The sequence below is a fragment of the Eumetopias jubatus genome, unplaced genomic scaffold, assembly GCF_037043125.1.
Source record: "Eumetopias jubatus isolate StellerSeaLion01/CBP00866 unplaced genomic scaffold, mEumJub1_p1.0 scaffold_9, whole genome shotgun sequence".
Taxonomy (NCBI): Eukaryota; Metazoa; Chordata; class Mammalia; order Carnivora; family Otariidae; genus Eumetopias; species Eumetopias jubatus.
Window position 1 is genome coordinate 73,887,779 of NW_028274815.1, and position 19,902 is coordinate 73,907,680.

General features: G+C 46.8%; 1 protein-coding gene across 3 annotated transcripts in view; it reads right to left on the minus strand.

The window, feature by feature from the left end:
• The window catches only part of PRKCE (protein kinase C epsilon), a 474,741-nt gene that overhangs the window by 83,451 nt on the left and 371,388 nt on the right, over positions 1-19,902 (minus strand). For all 3 annotated transcript variants that reach the window (XR_003609387.2, XM_088026545.1, XM_028103787.2), the window contains one exon: positions 1,570-1,724. Coding sequence is in view for 2 of the 3 variants with exons in the window: in XM_088026545.1 (XP_087882671.1) it covers positions 1,570-1,724 (155 nt within the window). In the remaining variant the exon portion in view is untranslated. The remainder of the gene's footprint in view (positions 1-1,569; positions 1,725-19,902) is intronic.

Below are 19,902 nucleotides of genomic sequence, written 5' to 3' on the forward strand. Positions count from 1 at the left end.
CTTCTAACCAAAAGAAGGTGGAAAAGGCAATGTCATGTCACTATCACGATAATGTGACATTACAGGGCAAAGGAATTGTGCAGATATAATAAAGGTCCCTAATCATTTGAGTCAAACAAAAGGGAGATTGTCCCAGGTAGGCCTAATCTAATCAAGTGATCCTGTAAAAAGAGGGTCCAAGCCTTTCCTGGAGTTGAGACTCCAAGCAGGAAAGGCTTTCTCTCCGGCTGGCCTTGAAGAAGCCAGCCACATGCTGCAAGGAACTGAGTTCTGCCTACCAGTGTGTGAGCTCGGAAGAGGACCCCAAACTTCAGACAAGCATGCAGCCTGACACCCTGCCTGCAGCAGAGAGATCCCAAGCCGAGGGCCAGGGTGCACCATGCCTGAACTCCAGGACCACGGAAACAGGGGGATAATAAATGGGTGCTGTCTAAAGCCCCTAAGTCTGTGGTATTTTGTTACGCAGCAATAGGGAGCCAATACAGGGACGCACAGCGTGGCGCACCATGACAGGCAGGCTGAAAAGTTCAAGCTTTATTTTGTAGGTCAGGGGGAGGCACTGACTCCTTTTAAGCAGAGAGACGCATACTTGAGGAAATTAAGAGTCGTCAGTAAAAAGGAAGTCTGGGGTGAGGGTTGGTCAGAACCCCTCAACGAGCATTTAGTCAGAACACTGCTCCCAGGAGAGGGTCAGGAAGGTTCTAGTGACTATGTTCTGGGTTGAACCCAGCCAGCTATTCTTCTACACAATTGAAAAAAGGTCGGGGGGGGGGGGCAGCAAAAACCAAGTCAAGAAACTGACAGTCATTGAGAAAACCTTAAGGAACTTTAGTGTCCTTGTTGCTAATTATAAATATTTACTCCTCCCAGAACTCCTGACCTCACAGAAGAGCCTGCGTAAATAGCCCCGCTCCCTTACTGGAAAATTAGTGTGTGAGTATGTGAGTGTGCGTGTGTGTGTGCGTGTGTGTGTGTGTGTGTGTGTGTGTGTGTTCTGTGTTTTCTTGGAAGGGGGACAGGGCGGCAGTGAGGGACTGGATGATCTGCAGTAACTTCCTGTTGGATATTGTCTAGCTCCCTTCCCCTCCTCCTCCTCGAATCATAAACCCAGAGACCCCCGAGCAACTCCTCCTCCTCCTGATTCTATCTGCTGGAGACAACAAAGCCAAACAAACTCAGGAAGTGGCAAGAGGTTGGGAAGGGGAGGAAGTTCATGGCACAGAAGGAAAAAGTAAAGAGAATGCCCTGATGTTGAAGGAAGAGGGTGGGGAGGGAGAGAAATGAAGGTCACTCCAAGGTCGCTCGGCGCCAAGCCTTTAAAATGTTGTGCTTGGGCTTTCAATCAAAACTGGCACAAATGGTGGGTCAGATCTCCTGAGGCTACTCAAATATTAACATTCACAGTGATAAACAGCCCCCCAAAAGTCCTCTGCGAGCAAATTATAACAAACAACTCATCTAAAGCGGGTTGCTAAGAGACCCGTTGGGCGGGAGCCAAAGTCAGTTCAAGTGTCTGGAGAATTCTTTATTTTTTCGCTTTCACGAAAGGCAGGAGGAGGGAAGAGCTACCTGTAGATGACTCCATGCTGGTGGAGGAACATGAGGGCTGACGTAACCTCTGCAGCATAGAACCGGGAACGAGGCTCGTCGAATTTTCGGGAGCGCTGAATCTGGAACATAAGGTCGCCACCGTTTACATACTCCATGACGAAAAAGAGGCGGTCCTGAAAGGAGAGCAGAAAATGCCATTTAGGTAATTCCACTGCTGCTTCCACACGGGCCAGGGAGCATCTCCTGAGCCCTGAATTCAAGGGGGAAGAAGGTGCAGAGATGGATGAATCCTGGTAGCATGCAATCCAGACAGAAGACAGAAGACAGAAAATCCAGGCAGCACACGGATTAGGGTATGAGGTGTTATTTTAAATCTCTTTCTCTGTTTTACTTTTATGAACAGCTTAGTTTAGTGGAGGAAGCCCAAAACGGACAGAAAGGAGACCTGGGTCTTTAATTTCCATGACAACCTTGAAGTATGTCCTTGGACAAGTCTCTGTCCCTTTGGAGGCTCCAGCTACCTTTATATGTGCGGTAGGTTGGATAATGGCTCCCCACCAGATATCTATGTCCTAATCCCTTTACGTGCAAGTGTTACCTGAGACAGCAAAAAAGGACTTTGCAGATGTGATTACAATAAGGATCTCGAGATGGCAAGTTATTCTGGATCACCAGGGTGGGCCCTCAAAGCAATCACAGGTGTCCTTATAAGAGAAAGGCAGGGGGGAGATTTGAGAAGCAAGAAGATGGCAATGTGGCCACAGAGGCAGAGACTGTGCTGTGGCCACAAGCCAAAGAACATGGCCGCTACCAGAAGCTGGAAGAGGCAAGGATGGACTCTCCCCTGAGGGCCTGGGGAGAGAGCAGGGCCCTATGGACGCCTTGATTTCAGCCCAGTGACACTGGTTCCAGGCTTCTGGTCTCTAGAACAATGAAAGAATAGATTCAGATTGTTTTAAGCCCCCAACTGGTGGTAATGTGTGAAGGCAGCCCTGAGAAACTACTACAAGGTCCCACGGGCTATTGAGGCTGCGAGGGCCCTTCTGTGGCCCCTTCTGTGGCCCCTTCTGAGGGCCACTTTTCACTCTGGAGGATGTTCCTACTGGGATTCCCATCTTGGGAATTTCCTATGGCTTCTTTCCTCAAGGTGGCCTCTGAATGACCCAACCACACTCCCACCTCATCGGAGGAGGGGCCTTCTTTATCTTCACTCAGTGCCAACGTGTAAAGGAGACAGATGGAAATTCACTTTTGCAGCTTTTTTACTACTATTTCCTAAGCCTGTAAGGTGTGGGGTGCTGTGCCGGGTGGGAGGCAAAGAATGGCAAGCCAGCACTGTCCCCTGCAGAACTTGGGAGCCAGGGGTGGAGACAGGGAAATGGGCAGAATGAAGAAAACAAAACAGGAGCGGAGTGTCTTAAAGATGAAAGAGAAAGAGAAAGGTGCGCTCTCGAAACTGGGGGCCACGGAGGATTCTGGACAGAGCTAGGGCCTGAGACAACAAGGAGGCCGGAGTGGGGGGCAGGAACAAATCCCAGGATTTGGGGACAGGGTGAGAATGCCGAGGCGGGGGGGCTGAGCGGGTCAGCGGGGGAGGAAGGTTCACGGTGCAAAGGGAAAACAGTGATGCTGGGGAGGCCAGAGGGGCAAGCACATTCTTAGCATACAGACTGAATCTAAGTGAAGCTGCCAGGAGGAGGTGACCATGATCCTTCTTGATTCATGAAGCAGCTGCGACAGCATATTTATTATTGGCATTGCTTTGAAAATAAGTCCATTGTTAAGAACTGTTATGAATTCAGACTACCTTCTGCCCCGACAGTCTCCCAGTTTATTTAAGCTACACCGATACTCACAAAGGGCCTACGGTCTATCATCTCTTCCATTTGTCTTCCTTCCCCTTAAAGGCCTTCCCCTTTTCTCCCCAGAGTACAATTCTGGACTCAAAAGTACACAGGCTGCCTTTTGCCAGTCATTCCCTCAATCTCCCATTCCCCACTCAAATCCTCATTACAAAAACCGAATGCTCAGGCCGATCCCAGCCCCATGAGACCAGAATTTCTGAGGGTGGGCCTCAGGCATTGCTCATGTGCAAAGCTCCCCATGGGAATGCAGTGTGCAGCCCGGGTTCAGAACCACGCTTCCATCTGGGTTCTGCCAAGGTGTTTGGTGTCCGAGAGATACATGGATTAGAAGTCATTTAAATTTTCCTTCTTCTGTTTTCAAGGATCACCCAAGAAAATGGGTTCTCAAGCTTGTGCATCGGAATCACACGAAGACTTGTGAGAACACGGATTCTGCCCCTCACCCCCGAGTTTTCGATTCGGAAGCCCCGGGGTGGTGAATCTGAGCATCGGCCTCTCTCACCCCACTGAGAACCACAGCCCCAGAGCACTGGGGGCAAAAGGGCAGCTGCAGCATGCGCCCAGCACTGCCCCGATCTAGCTGAGCCACAGCATCAGAGACCGCCTCTGTGAGGCCCTGTCGTGCGGCCCAGCCGGACGTAGGCCTCAGCAACAACGCCGTCTTTCCTCGGCTCTGTTTGAAAGAATCCAAGGCTTTCAAGAGGAGAAAACCTCGCTTCTCTACACCCCTCTGTGCTCCCTGGCTGCTTTTGATCCCACCAACCCTAGACACACAGCATTTAAGGACAGGGTCCATGGAGTGACAAAGAAGGGCTCCCACCGAACTCTGTCACCTAACTGGCTAGGTGAGCTCAGACAAATGACTTCCTCCCTGTGCTCGGTTTTCTCATCTGTAAAAAGTGGATGAGAGGGGACCTGTCTTACAGATGTCTAATGGGGATGAGATTATATGTTAAAGTGCCAGGTTCAAAACAGGTGCTCCATGAAGGTGGCCTCATCCTATTGTCACTGAAGGCATAGAGCTGCTACCATCACCAAGTCTTCCCTTCCTGTCCTTTTAGCAGTATTTTCCCCCGGAGCACTTCCTCTTCCAAAAAACACTTGGCTCCCTTGGCTCTCAGGCCGGTTTCCTCCCCATGTCTTGGGCAGGTGGTCTCGGGCCTGCTCGTGTGGGCTTCTCTCCCCAGCCTTCAGGTGCTCTAGGGTCCCTCCCTCCTCACTCTGTCCTGGCTGAGCAGTCGCATCCACACCCACAGTGTCCAATGCACCTCGCTCGGCCCAGGTGACCTGCGAACGTCAACCTCCATGTCAGACTTCTCCTCCAAGCTGCGTACCCATTGATCCAGCTGCATTTCTTTTTTTTTTTTTTTTAAGATTTTATTTATTCATTTGACAGAGAGAGAAAGAGAGAGCACACAAGCAGGGGGAGCGGCAGGCGGAGGGAGAGAGAGAAGCAGACTCCCCGTTGAGCACAGAAACTGACGTGGGGCTTCAGCCCAGGACCCTGGGATTATGACCTGAGCCGAAGGCAGATGCCCAACAGACTGAGCCACCCAGGCGCCCCTATCCAACCTCATCTAGATTCTTAAGGAGTGCCTTCTTCCTAATGCTCCCCACACTGACTAGTCCCCCTAGCAAATGCGGATACTATACTATAGGCAGTTACCCGGCTGAAATGAAAATCTGAGTGTAACCCATCCCCCTCCCTCCTCTCTTTCTATTGATTATTCTTTAAGGGCTTCCTATTACTCTTGGAATAAATAAGAAACTCCTTAATATGCCTGATGGCCTATTATGATCTGCCCCATCTACCTTCTTCAGAGTCGTCTCCCTTCCAGCCACCTCTGGTTCCCTCTGTCGCAACAGCAAATTCCCTCTTGCCACGGGGCCTTTGCTTATGCTATTCCCTCTGCTTGGAATGTTTCCCCTCTTCCTTCTGGTTAATCCCCCCTCATCCTTGAGATTCCAGCACAGCCGTCTTTTCTTCTAAGAAGCTGTCCCGAACTTCCCTGACAAGGTCAAATCTCATTATTATATGCTGTGTTTTCCCCTGTAGCATTCAGGCGGTTTGATTTGCAGAACTGACTCATGTCTTTCTCCCCTGGCTATCTGTCTGTTTCATGAGGGCAGGAACTGTTAGAAATTCTGCCCTATTAGTTTGTAAGGGAACTAGCCTGAGCCCAAAAGAAAAGCTGCTATAATTCCCTTTATTTTTTTCTTTTAACTATAATTCCCTTTAAAAACAATCACTGTGTGGATGGAAGAATGAAAAAAGGTTACGGGCTGGAAGGGAGAAAGGGAACCAAAGGGAACTCTGATTTCTGCAGCTGCAAACTCTTACTGCTTAAGGAGCTAGAGACAAGTCAGCCTGTTGCAGAGAGCCTCCTGCCTGTGGAATCGCGAGATGAGTACCCGCTCTGACCACTCTGCCCCATGGAGGGTCTGTCTGTATCAGCACCCTGGATTCAGTTACAACTCTGAACAGTTCTTTCGTTCCATGGGCAGTGTCTTCACTTCCCAGTGAGATAGGCAGTTCCTTGAGGAACACAGTTTCTTCTTCCTAGCAACCCCCACCACCACTAGCTCTGAACTCCGTAACTAAGGAGGCACTCAATAAAAATCTGCTCATCCAACATTCGCTCCGTGTGAGCATCCCAAGGGAGGGATTCTTGTCGGGTCAATCCCTTACTGGATCTCCAGCAGTGAGAACTGAGCCTGGCATATAGTGGGTTACCGGTACGTTTTTGTCTAATGCATGAGTTCTTGAACATCCACCACGCACGAAGCTCTAGTTGCTGGAAATTCAATAGTGAACCAGAGCTGGTTTCCCTGTGTTATTCCTGTTGTTAACCTCACTTGGAGTTAGTCTAACATTAGCTCATTTTGAACTTCTGCTGAAACCTGCAATATACCTCAATGTACATGGCCCCCAAGCAGAATCACCCCTCTTTAAATTGGAGGGACAGATGTTTAAAGCCAGATCAATTTTTCATTCCCCCTCCCTCCATTCAGGGAGTTTGGATCCTTCCTGACCTCCACACCTAACACATCTGAGAAGCATGTTTTGATGCAGAGTGAGAACCTTAAGTCATTCTGGGAACTGCTTAATTACATAAACTGAAATCAAAAGAAAGCTGGCAGACCCAGCAGCTAGTCATTAATCCCCTCTTGGCATCAGTAGAAAACAAAACAAAACAAAAACCCAACTTCCTGGTAAAGTAAGCAAATATGTTTTCTGAGGTAATCAAAGATTTTAAAAGCCTTATTCCACCTTCTCCTCCCTTAATCTCACCTGAATGTCTAAAAAGTTACGGTCCTGTGATAGGAAGTAATGAAATTAGGAAAGAGATTATATGTCATGGCCATTTAGGGTAAGAATAGTTAATCATGACCTACAAGCCGGAAGGGCCACACCGTGTATTTGAAATTCCCATTGGGCTCTGTTTTCCCATAGCACTAACCTTTCCTGCCTTTGAAGGGAATGCTAGTCCTGCCCTGTTCATCTTTCAAGGTATGATGGATAGCCAGAGGCTTCCTCTCAGCCGCACCACATGTCCTGCCAATTGGATTTGTTTGGACACACATTCCCCATCATTTGCGAACTGTTTATATGTGCAGAGACTCTATCGCTTTTGAATCAATTTCACATGAGCGCCCAACAAAAGATTGGACTTGGAACGGTCTGCCTTTGATGTGCCAGTGACGGGATGAACGATTTCTCCTGTGTGTCATCTAAGGGAATCATGGGTCCTCACTTCACACCCTGTGACATCTCCTCGCTCCCCTCCATGTCCGCATCGTTTAATCTACCAATTCAACAGGTCTTTCTTGGGTGCCCAGCCCTGCGGTGGGTCCCTGGGGGATATGAAAGATGACATAAGCCATGGCTTTGGTTTCTAAGTAGTAGGAATTGAACATGGGAAACCACAAAAACGTTCTATGGTTATGTGCGAAACCCTCCTCTACCGAATCAGATTGTGAAACCTAGGTATCTGGATCTTACTTTCTGAGCTGCCATAGAGAGTAATTGTCCGTCATCCAGGCCTTAGCACTTACAGAAGATCAGGATAGGAAACCGTCATTAGGAAAACCCTTTCTATATTTTATTTTCCGTACTAGAACTGGTGCTGGTGGAGCTGGCCATTGCTATATAGGAATTTGGTTGACACAAATCTGAATTAGCGTTAGGACATGGGCGAGAGAGAAGTCGTCCTGGCAAGTTAAAGGAACAGCCCTCCAGGAAGAGGTAAGTGGAAAGGGACACCACGGGGCAGGGATGGGGAGGGTGGGATTGAGCCGGTGGAAAAAACTTGCTATCTAGGAAACCGCTCGTAAATTCTGGATGTAGGTAGGAAGGAGACGGATTGGTGGTGGCAGGGGGGGAGGCAGGGAGGTTCTAAAAAACACAGGTAGGAAGCAAAGAACCCCAGAAATCTTCTGAGTTGTAAAATGGCATGATTAAAGCTGACCTAAAGCAAAACTATTCTGGAAGCAGAATTCAAGATGGAGCGGAAGAAGGCAGCCTGAAGTTATTCCATTTCTTCCTTATTTCCACTGTCCTGTCCTCAACATTTCATCATCTTTTAAAAAGAACAAACAACAGGCAACTCTCCCTCCTCTCTATCACACCTCCTTGGTAGAACCAAAGGCAAGATCCAACCACTCTGGGAAACCTAACCAAAACCATTTTATTTCCGCACAAAGAAAGCACGCCCTCGTCACAGTAAACATCCTTCTTCTTACCGGAGACTTACCTCTCAGTTAATAGAGAAGGAGCGTCTCGTGTGGACAGTAACTATGATTACTGGGGTAAGTTTTCCTATGCAATAACAAAAATAATTATCACCTGAATAATGTTAAAAAAATCATTTTCACACATCGTCAGCCCTTCTTCTCATAGGCCTTTCCCTCCTTCCACCTCCCACTGTTCAGAGGCCTTACTCCAGTGTCATGACTTTGTTGTGATGTTTCCCCAAGTTCAGATTTATCTCAGCCAAATTCCTAGAGTAATAACCCCTTCCACCAACACCAATGGTAGTAGGGAAAATACAGAGTGGATTTTCACAGGGCTGGGTCTTATGATGATCTTCTAGAAGCCATAGAGGGAAGAGTCTACCCTATTTTGGGTAAAAGAGGAGATGCTCGTTTTCATGTGGGAAAGCCTTAACCTAATCAGAATTGGCCAAACAGTAAAAATTTTGCATGAGTCTGCTGGCTGGGAAGGTCTAAACTTCATTCATGTGCATCTGATATTTGTTTCCAATTGCTTGAAACTATGATTATTTGACACACACAGGATGCCCCAGGTTTAAAGGGACCTAAGATGTAGCAAACTGACTCACCCAATAAAGCTCAAATAAACATTTCCTGCCTCTGATTAGAGCTGCACTTTGCTCAGAGAACAACTTCAAGTCACTGCCAACCTGCCCCACATGCTATCATCTGTGTGAAAGCCAGGGGCAAGGGGAAGGGTCTGCCTTCAACGCAGCAGAGAATACTTTCATTTTACAGGGTCCTCAACCTCTTCTGAGAAAGAAGTCTCGTTGACACAACAAAACAGTAGGTAGGGAACAGCCCCCAAATAGGTTACGTGTCAACGATGTTGATCACCGGAGTGACCTCCTGCCCTGAACAAGCACAGTGTCTGAAGTCAAGTGGGAGTAACAGCTTATTGTTAGTTCCCATTTTGAAAATGACAGAATCGAGAGGGTTTTGATGGGGAACATGGCCAGTGACAAGGACAGTGGTGTGGCTTGGCTGAGGCTCTCTCTTTTAGTCCATCCCATCATCAGAGGGTCAATGTCTGGTACCTCAGCGTCACCTCACAGAACCCAGCTTCCTCCTGGTTTCCCGCATCATCTGCTTTCTTCCTCAAGTGCCACTCCTGGGGTCTGGCACTGGGCTGTCATCCTCTGTCTTGGCTATTGACCTGAGCTCCAGGAAAGCAGGAAGGCATCAGGAAACTTGACCCTCCCTCATCTGCCTAACTTAGCGGCCTGGTCATCCAGCAGAGGTTTCAGGCTCTGGGCTGTGCCTGTTGCCCACCCAGAACCTGGTCAAGAGGGCAACATAGGCCAAATTGGTCCCTGATGATACCAAGAGATACTCTAAATCGGAAGAAGAGATCGCCTGCTCATTGGAGCCTGTTGTCACCAGTAGTCAGCTGTTTGAAGCCAATGTTGAGGACCTATGGGATGTTCCTTCTAAGTGTTTTCAAGCATAGGAATAAAAGTATTCTTGTTCTAATTCCATTTCCCCAACCCAGCCAAGGCCCACATCATAATCTTGTCCTTTACCAATGTTCTTCCCATGAGTTCAGGCTGGTCCTCCTAATCCAGTGCGTAACTGCATCCAACTCCGATTGTTTCCCACACATAAGCCTTCCTGTGAATCCAGTAGGTCATTAAGTGCCAACGTCTGGGGCTCAGGACATCACTTTCTTGTGTACCCCCATCTTGTCTAGGCTCAGTGCATGTGCAGCTCAGTAAGAAGAACCAAGTCTGTCTGTCTCCAGCTCAGACGCTAGAGACAGACCCCCCACGGGATTGAAGCAGCCCAGAGAGCTGCCGCCCTGATTCCAGAAACCTAGCTGTCACCTTATTATTTCCTGCGCCCAACAAAAAAAGAAGTACCTACAGAGGTCATACTTGAGTTCTGATTTCCAGGAGGCTCATGCCCCTACTACCATCGTAAACAAAGCCTGTGGTCCCGGGTTAGGTCAACCCTTGAGCATGTTATTGCTGTTGCTATTGTGTTTGCTGTTTCTCTAGCTGCGTTTCTTGTTTCTTTGCTTGCTTAATTCTATTTAGCCAGAAATCCTGCTCACCTATCAGAGGATTAGAATATCCCCACATTAGTGGTCAAGTGACCAAGTCCATTCAGCGAAAAGCAATCAAGGAAACTTTCTTCAATCCTGTGCATACAAAAGGACTGACCAGGTAACAGAATTGTTCACTTTACAACCAGCTATCAGCATCACTATAGTCCCTCTTTTCTTCCCTTTCTTTTCTTTCTGAGGATTATGCAAAGTTCTTGTGACAGTTTTAAAGTTAAGCAAATACGAGGTAGCTGACTCTGAGTGGAGAAGGCACATCATTAATTCCCTTCGATTGTGGGAGAAACATATAACCTGCTTAGATGGAAATATTCGGGTTGATCACACCAAACGTGACAAAAGAAAAGCTTTCCCCCTCACACCTCCTGGCTGGGGGGTTGCAGTCTGAGCTGATCCTATGTAAAAGGATCCTGTAAATTCCTGGACCAATGGTCTCCAGCCTTCTTCCACCCTAGCACTCTAACAGACAGAGTGCGCCCTCGGGAAAACCATGCCTTTCCAGGACAGGAGGTGTCCCCTAGAGTGACCAGAGTCATGTCTCCTGCATCTGGCTGCATCCCTGTAATGCTTAAACACCACGCTGGGCTCATCCACGCCATTCCAGTAATGCCATGAGAAAGCACTTACTGTGTCGCTGATACCCGGCTGTGTTGTGTTTTTTTTTTTTGCAACTGTCAGGCTCTACGACAGCAAAGCAAGGGCCTGAAGTTCCCACCCGGGGCTGGAGAGCTGTGGTTTTGCTACAGCCTTGTACTGCTGTCTTTTCCTCTCTATCAGTCCCACTGGGCTTGACTCTTAGTCCCACAATCATGTTGTTGGATTCACATGCATGGCTGCCTTTACCAAAGCAGCCACTCCATGACGGCAAGGAAGCGTGGCTGACATCCCCACTGTGCTAAATCTACCCTTTCATGTCCTGACTTCTTTAATAAAGCCGAAATGACAATGTGCTAATCTGGGGGAAACTGGCAACTTGGAAATAATACACTAAGGTACGCACACAACTCAACCCCGAGGATTCTGAGCGCTCAATCACGTTGTTTTAAATCGTGACTGGCACGGCCGGTGGCTGCAGGCAGGCTAAAGAGGATTTCCATACCACTTCACTAATACTTTCATTTGATGGCAGATAGAGCGTGAAAGGAGGGTTTTTGATTATTACATTCTTTGATCTCCATACTTCTGTCCAGGTTTACTCAGAACGCCAGGCAGTGTGGGGAGATAAACTTATAAATATTTGGTGTGATAGCACAGGGTCCTCTCCAAGGAATTAAACGTTTAAGCATGGCCGTGCTATTGTAAGAAGGTGCTAAATTCCGGCAGGTGCTGTTTCTAAAAATCCAGGGGCGCGGACTCCAACCAGCACCACGCCGTCTGCATGAAACAGGCATAGGTGCTCAAAAAGCAGAACACAAACAGCCTGTGTTTAATCTGTTCACAAACCTTTCGTTCTTAATGACCTGGAAAGGTGGCGGTACAGACAAAGCAAGGGGAGAGTTTCAGGATGAGTTGCAGCTCTGACAAGGGCTGAGGGCCAACAATTTTAATTTGGATACGACGCTGGTTTCTTTTAAAATGTAGAAATCCATTATCTAAAAAGATTCATTAATGCCACAAATGAGGGAAGGAAAAAAAAAAGACTTGGGAGCTTGAGAACCTCGAATGAAATGGGTCAGGACTTGACTGCAGTCAAGGTCTATTTGTGGTACTTGGTCAGTGGGTGTTTTTTAACGTTCTGGTAGCTTTCTGGGCCCATACCCTCACCTGCATGGTGTAGCAGTCCCAGCTTGGCCTCTGGCCCGAGTTCAAATTCTAGCTCAGCCACTTCCTGGCTGTGTGAACTTGGACAAACATAGGCATTGGCTTTCCCAACTACCAAATCGAGATTCGATAGTAGCCACTAGACAGAAAATTAAAATAGATTATCCTTACCGTAGGGGCTTGGTCTAGATAAAAACAGAACTGCTAAGGAAAATACTAGTTCTAATTTTTCATTCACAAGCCTCCTTTTGTTCGGTGGCCGCACACGGCTCAGTGATGGACACGTTTCCCATCAGTCCATCGTACTGTGTTTTTAAACTATAAAGCACCATATAGGTGTTTGTTATTGTCACTGATTTAAATCACTTTTTGCAAAGCACACACATTACAATAAAACCCCTACTTATAGAAATCTACCATAGATGCACACCACATCACTACCCAGACAAGACCTACCCTCAGCTTTCAGAAACCACTTCAAAGAGCAGTTATATATGCCTTCAGTTCCCACAGTTCCTTGACTGGCAATTTGGAGCAGCTTTACCGTGCAGCTGGCGACCAGCAGGGGAGTGAGAATGGTAAGTGAGAACGTTGAAGAAGTGTACCTGTGGAAGACCGCTTCCCCAAGGCCTTGGTTTGCTAGCTCACTAAAGAACGTGCTACTTCTCTATTCCAGAGCCTTCAACGGGTCTCCACTGTCCTTTGGAACAAAGTCCAAACTATCCCTAGTGGTGCTTTTCAAACTGCAGAAGAACCAAATGGACACGTTTATTTAAAAATATAGATTCCTGGACCTCATACCCCAAAATTCTGAGTCTGTGGGTCCAAGTCGAGACCCGAGATTCTGCCTTTCTAGCAAGCTCCCGCGCGCTGCAGTACTGCTAGTCTAGGGATTGCGTTCTGAGGAGTTCACAGTAGAACCTCCCCATCTGGCAGTAATCTAAATTTCAGTCTATCTCACTGCCTCCTACTGGAGTTGCTCTCTCTTCATCTCACAACCAGTCCTTGCTCTTGGTCACTCCTGAACCACCCAGGCAACTCTGCTTCCCGGGCCTCCTCTCCATGTGCGAAACACTTCCTGTTCTCCTCCTTGGCAATGCCTTTTCCAATGAAGACAGCATTTCGAGAACTCTTTCTCTGGTGAACTCATTGCAGTTTTTAAACCTCCCAAGGGATGATTAATCATATCCTGTACGTTATAACTTCTACCACTGGCATATATAGTGTTGTTTTTCTAGCCTACTTCTTCAATTGGACTTTTTCAGTCCACGAGAGCAGGACTTATACCTTGCCTACAACAGTCCATCAATAAATCATGACAGATTAATTAGACTTATAGGTCAATGCATTTAATATAATTTTGGTTCTGCTCAGCTAAGATTATCTGAATTACTAGGTGGGTGAGCACTATGACTTTAGACAACCCAATTCAACATTGTTTTATGGTTTGGGTTCGTAGAGTGGCTCTCAGGGTCTCCTTCTGAATCCTTTACTGGACCTAGCAGAGTGGGCATGCTTATAAATTAGATGGCTGATCACTGAAGAGGCTCACCCAAATAGATTACTTCTCCTCATTCTCTACAGACCAGCTAAAGTTTACCCACTTTCATGACCCTTCTTTTAAGAATTCCACAGGGAAGATCTACCCACCAATGATGTAAAGTGTAGGCAAACCACCAGAGACTCTTATGAACAATGAAAACAAAAGACTTTTCAATTGCCTTCTGACTAATTCCTTACTTAGTGAAATAATCAGTGAACTGGTAAGGAAACACTGCTTTCAACCACAGTATTATGTAAAAAATGTGTATTCTCTTGCAATACTGACCTACAAACAATCCAATGCCAGGAAACTCTAAATAAATGCCTGGAAAAGAGGTGTATTTCCAGATTCACATGACTTTTACTGTTCTTCTACTCTGCGTCAGATTCTTGGTTTGCCTCATCAGAGGAAAACTAAGTAATTATCTTGAAGTGCACTGGCTTCATAAGGATGGGCACTCCTGCATCTTTGAGCCTTTGGGCTCTGCCCAGCGAATCCTAAGTTTGGTATCCCTTGATTTCACAAATGCCAATCCATCTTTGGCAGATATTTTCTGCACACTTACAAAAATGCAAGGCAGCGTGCATCCAACACATACTTGCTCATTCTCCATCTCTGTTCTCGGAGACCTCCAAGACACGTTTACCCTTGAAAGTATACTTGGGTGTTTCATCTTGTACCATGTGGGCTGGGCCTCAATCTGCATAGGCACTGAACACGTAGCAGAGATGGACAAGACTGCAAGAGGGCACAGAACTCACAGCCTTAAGCTGCCAGGGCACCCCCTCTCACCTCTACCCTCCCAGGTACCGTCCAAGCTGCCTCTCAGGCTGGTGCTCAGGGTTCTAGACCACTGCTTTAATACCCTTCTTTTCCATGAGACTGAACTCTTTGAACCAAATTATTTTGATGGACAAGGCCTCGTTATATAGTATGTTTGGCATTTGTTCAAATATGATATTGCAGTATCTTGAACAGGAATAAACTGAAAATTTATCTTTAAAAAGAAATGCCTTGCTTGGCCAATTAATGGCCAATTCAAATGCACGAAAAATGTGTAACAGAAGAACACAAATTTTTAAGCACACCGCCAGCACCAATTTATTTAGCCACTGCACTAATTAAAATTACCCTTATCTTTTTATCATGGAAGGTTCTGAGGAACCTCTCCCTGGCAGCAAGGTGTTAGCTGTTCTAATTCCTTTCCATGCACGCAATACAATGTCATCTTTCTGAACATATTCCACCTAATTCAGATTTACCACCATTCTAATTGCCCAAATTAGTTTTCTTTTGCTGTGTACCTCTGTTTGGATAAGATGAAACTCGGCCAACTTGGTTAAAGCAGAAGCACCGACGGAACTCGCAGGAGCTCCCACCAGGCAGACCTCACGCACAGAACTAGCTCCTCTCCTCCATGCCACGAAGCCCTGGACAGAGTTCCCACGTACCCACAGCCCAGGGTCGGCCAGTGACAATAGCTGCCTGTAGCCTAAAAATCCTCTGCCCTGCTCTGATCATCCAAATGGAAAATTTACGAGAGACACAGGCAGATCCGTTCACAGACAATGCCCCGAGCGCTAGAGATCACTTATTTTCACAATTTATTCGAACACAAGGTACTGAGTAATATGAAGTTGTTAAATGAAAATGGGTCTAGGATTTCTGTTTAGAGTAGGTAGTCTTTTGCCCCCCTTTCCCCAGAGACTGGAATATCAAGAGGCAACTGACAGCCTTAGCCAATTCAACCTCTGCTTATCTACTTCCATTCATAAATTTGGGGGGAAAAGAAAGGAAGGGAAGGAAATCAAGATCGAAATAAAGGTAGGTGACTCTTACTACCGCAGCATTTCCTTTGGGGTGACTTTAGCCAAGCTGGTACTCAAATGGACAGCGTTCAGGCAGAGACAGAGGGGAAAGAATACAAGACAGGAAAGGGAGTTTATGGATGCTTCCCCCTCACTCGATCTTGTACAGGGCTAGCTCATCTCCCCACGGGCCCCGGAAGCCCCTTACCACTTCCATGTCCTTCCTCTAGGTCCCGGCTTGCTACTCCTCTAGTCTCTCAAGGGGAATGCCAAGGTTAAAATGGTGGCTGAGCTCGCCACATGCAGCCCTTCAGAATGTCTGTGAAATAGTGATTTCTGGAGGGCTGCTGCTGGGTCTTTGCAAAAACGGTTGGGGCTAGGGAGGGGAGCAATACAGTCTCAGAAGAGATAGTTATGAGAAATTCGGGAGCGGCGTTCCAGCAGCCCCATAGGCATAAGGCAAGGGGGCCTTAGCTTCTAAGGAGACAATACCATCTGCTAAAGCATGCGTCAACTGGCCCCTTCTACTTTCTCAACTTGTGCAAACACCTTCCTGGAATCAGCAGCATGACTCAAAGTACCTGTGACCATGTATGGCTTGGAAATATAATAAAGGTATTTCAGGGTAATTTTCCAATTGGAAAATATTTAAATGTTCTTTTTTTGCATATGCTTCTGACCTCTTAGTGACATCAGATCTTGATCATTAAGATAAAACAAAGACCTGTCAGAAGTATCTCAATTCTAGAATCAGAAGGTAGGAGGGAGTCTGCTAAAATCTGAAAAGTGATTTCTCCAAATTTAGCTATGACAGATCTTCTCTGAACTGGGGTCCTCACGTGAATACAAATAATTTTCAGCTCTTCAGATGAGAAGAACAAGACATCATTTCCCCCAAATGGCTGTGATCTTCTTCCGACTGTGGAGCTTCCCTGGACAGATAGTAAGATGGAAGGTCGACTGGGGAAATCAGAGAAAAGTCTTTGCAAGGAGTGACGCAGGCATTCACGTGCTGGGAGAGAAGCTATTTCTAGAGTGTGCTAGAAACTATGACAACCCCCAAACACCGTTTCTCCTTGAGATTCAGGGAGGTGTTGTTTAGTTCATCCACAGACACATTTCCTGTATTCCCCCTGGATACTAGATGCACAGCATTCTTCCAAGGAGCAGGTCTTGGGCAGTTGCTGTCCCCTTTTCTCTTCCCTTAGGAGTAGGGTTTTTGGTTTAAATAATCCAGGAATTGCATCAATCCCCCCCCCCCAACTCCTTTACCTGCCTTTATGAATAAAAGAAGCCCGGAGAATTACTATCCTATATTCTATGATCCTAGCTCTGAAGGGTAGAACTTAAGTAAAATATTCCGAAGGGTTAAGAATGTGCAAGGGTCAAATAACTTAAGAGTATGGTCTTGCCAGTTAGAAAGGCAACACTTTCTCCTTGGTACTCTGGTTAAGAATGAAGAACAACATCTGTAGAAGGCTTTTAAGCTCACTGTCAAAAACAAAACACCCCTCCCCTTTCCCACCCCCTCAATTCCATGCAAAGGAACATAAATTCCCCAAGCCAGGGACTTCCACAAGCAAAGAGAGACATGTGAGCATCAAGTAGCAAAACCCTGTAATACTAAGGAGCCCAAAGAAAGAGCCCAAGAGAGCTAAAGAACATTTGGTCACTGTAACTGTGTCTCCTGCAGTAGTCGGTTGTGTTCCCCGTTATAGGCCAGTGAGGCACCTTCCAACCCCCCTCCCCCAGTCTGCAGGTCCCCCAACTCGCAGGACAACTGACTTCAGAAAATGTTTCCTGGTATCTCCCCAATTCTTCTTTCTATCTAATCTACAAGAGAGATAGCATTTGGTAAGACTTTGCTTCTGGGGCTGGCTGCTGATGGTAATCTAAATCCCTCTGGCTACAGTTTGGAGCCTCTGTGCCCAAGATGTCTTTCCCATTATCCTCCACTGCCATTTTCTGAAGGAGCCCTCCGTGCATGGAAGTCTCACTGGTTCTGGGCTGCCTGGGAGTCAGTATTAAGAAACACATCATTAACTGGCATTCATGTAAACTCCATTTATAGATATATTTAGATGATTTGGGGGTGTCAGAGAAGGGCAGTCAGCTGCTCTTCTGGATAGCAAAAATGAGCAAACGAAGGACTTGAGGACTACAACCTCCAAGAGGAAGGAGGGTTCTGTCAGGTCATCAGAAATGAATCCTCCACCCCCTCTCTGGGTTATTGCATAATGTACATCTTCAATGAGTTTGATAGGAAAACGTTTGCTCCTCTAATCTAGGAAGAAGAAGAGTCGCCATTGAGGACTACCACAGCAGAAAGAACGGAGATGAGGCTTTGTCTGAGAAAAGCTGCAAATCCCTCCCTGCCCTGAGATGGTCACAGTTAGAGTTCTCTGTCCTGGGAGCCTGCTAGGCTTTCCTTTTCAAATGCAGGGGAAAACAAACTTGGGCTGCTTCACACAGCTTCAAATAGCATTTTTTCCAAGGATGGGCTTTTGCCCTCATCAGGTGGGTTTTTGAGGGCCCAGACCACAGAGACTGGGAGTCTGCACTCCAAAGTCCAGAACAATTCAGAAATTATTTCAGCTGTTCTCATTTTAGAAGTAAAACAAAAACACCAAGTAGGAACAAACAAACACATACTTCTATGTATCTATTTTTAAAAGAAAAGCACAGCTCTGCCCCTGACTTTTTGTCCATTTTTTTTTCCTGTTTAACTTCAGGATCTTGCTCATAAAAAAGTATACTGCATTGCTGGAAACAGGGGTAATTCCAAAATTTCTTCTCCTAGAATATCACCCGTTCTCTCACCTGGCTAAGCCTAAAGCCTTTAGCAATCCAGCCTGCTCTTTCTGGCCCTGGATCAAACTATTAACCAGTTGCTATTTCCTTAGCGTCCCCTGGTTCAATAGCCACCCTGTCAGCCCTTCTTTCCAACTATCATCGCCCTCTAGCGGCAAAAGCAGTCAACTGCAAGATGCTCAGGGAACAGAAAAAGATCCCCACTCCGCTTTCTGCTGTGGTTTCCAAGAATACACTTAGCAAAAGGAGAAACATGCTTGAATATTTGCGTGCCATTGTTTTAAATGTAGGAAAACCTACGTGAGTAAGCTGAGGTTTTATCCTTCACCTCCCAGTTCAAAGCACACGGGTGGTGAAGTGGGGAGGGGGAGGGGTGGATCCAAAATAAAACAGAAAGTTAATACATTGCAGAGAACCTCAGCCACCATTCAGCCCAGCTCTCCTTATTTACCTCTCAGTCCCCATAGTTTGTGTCTGGTCCCTGATTCCCAGGGATAGTCTGAGAATCACAGCGGGACTTTCTTGGCATGCTGGGCTTCTCATGGCTTCTTAAGGGGAACACTTTGCATGAAGAGGCTGACTAGATTGGGTAAGACACATCCGCCCCGGGAGCACCCACAGGGATGACCTGTGGCCACAACATGCAAACTAGCCTATGCATTGGGCCAGACTTCGCTCCTGAAAGCCTAAAACCCTCTCCTCAGCAAGAGGGCAGGGGCTACGTCTATCTTAGTCATTTCCACATCACCAGCATCTGATGCAGTGCTTTAAATCTGGGAAGAGAGCAAGAAATGCATAGTTTATGCATGAATGAGAGCAACATGCTGAAAAGGTGCTCAGGAAAGCAAGCACAACACTAATCTCTGGAGGACTCTGATTGCCAGTCCTGATTTTCCCTCAGCAACTAAAAGAGGGGATTTAAAATTATACTCCAGGAACAACAGATGCCAAGGAAGAGCCTTGGGGGCCAGCCACCAGACAGCCAGGTTCCCCAGCTCTCTTGGATAGAAGGGGGGGTGTCCCCTTTTATAATTTTATCCAGTGAGCTGCTCTGCAGGTTCCATTTTAAGGAAAGATTCCATTACTATAAACAACCTGAAAGCACCTGCTGTAGGACATTGGTCTCAGCAGAATAACAATGAACCAAAGAGAATTGCTTTTCTGAACCAGAGAGAACAATGCCAAATAAATTATAGGAAAAAATTAGAATGACTAGGACACAATTAAAGAAAAATATCAAACCTGACTCTAAAATTGACAGGACGCGTCAGAGTTCTTTGGGTCACTGGGATGGACACACAGATGCAGATGCCTTCAGTGTGAGCAGGGCTGAACATCCTATAAGCATAAAGAACATTCCAGAGCCCTGCACCGCTGCAACTCAGCGGCCCCGAAGGAAAGGCTACACAGTGTGGCTACTGTGAATGGACATTGCTTGCCTTCCCCTCCGGAGGCCAGCTCGGTCCTGGGATGCAAGCGGGCTGCCCAGGGGGTGGCAGAGCTCTGGGACTTAATGCTCCACGGCTTTGTCTACCCCAAGTCTCACTCACAACAGGTATCCCGAAACCCTGGACAGGGTCTCCTCTCTGTGCCCAGTCGGCGCTCATGGAAGGGAGCCTGATGAACTTGCTTCCTCATTCATATTGTTAACTTCGGTTTTGGGGGGCTGAACATGCATTCCTAAGTTGAAATGGTATGTTCCTTAGAGAAGAGATACAGCAAACTTAC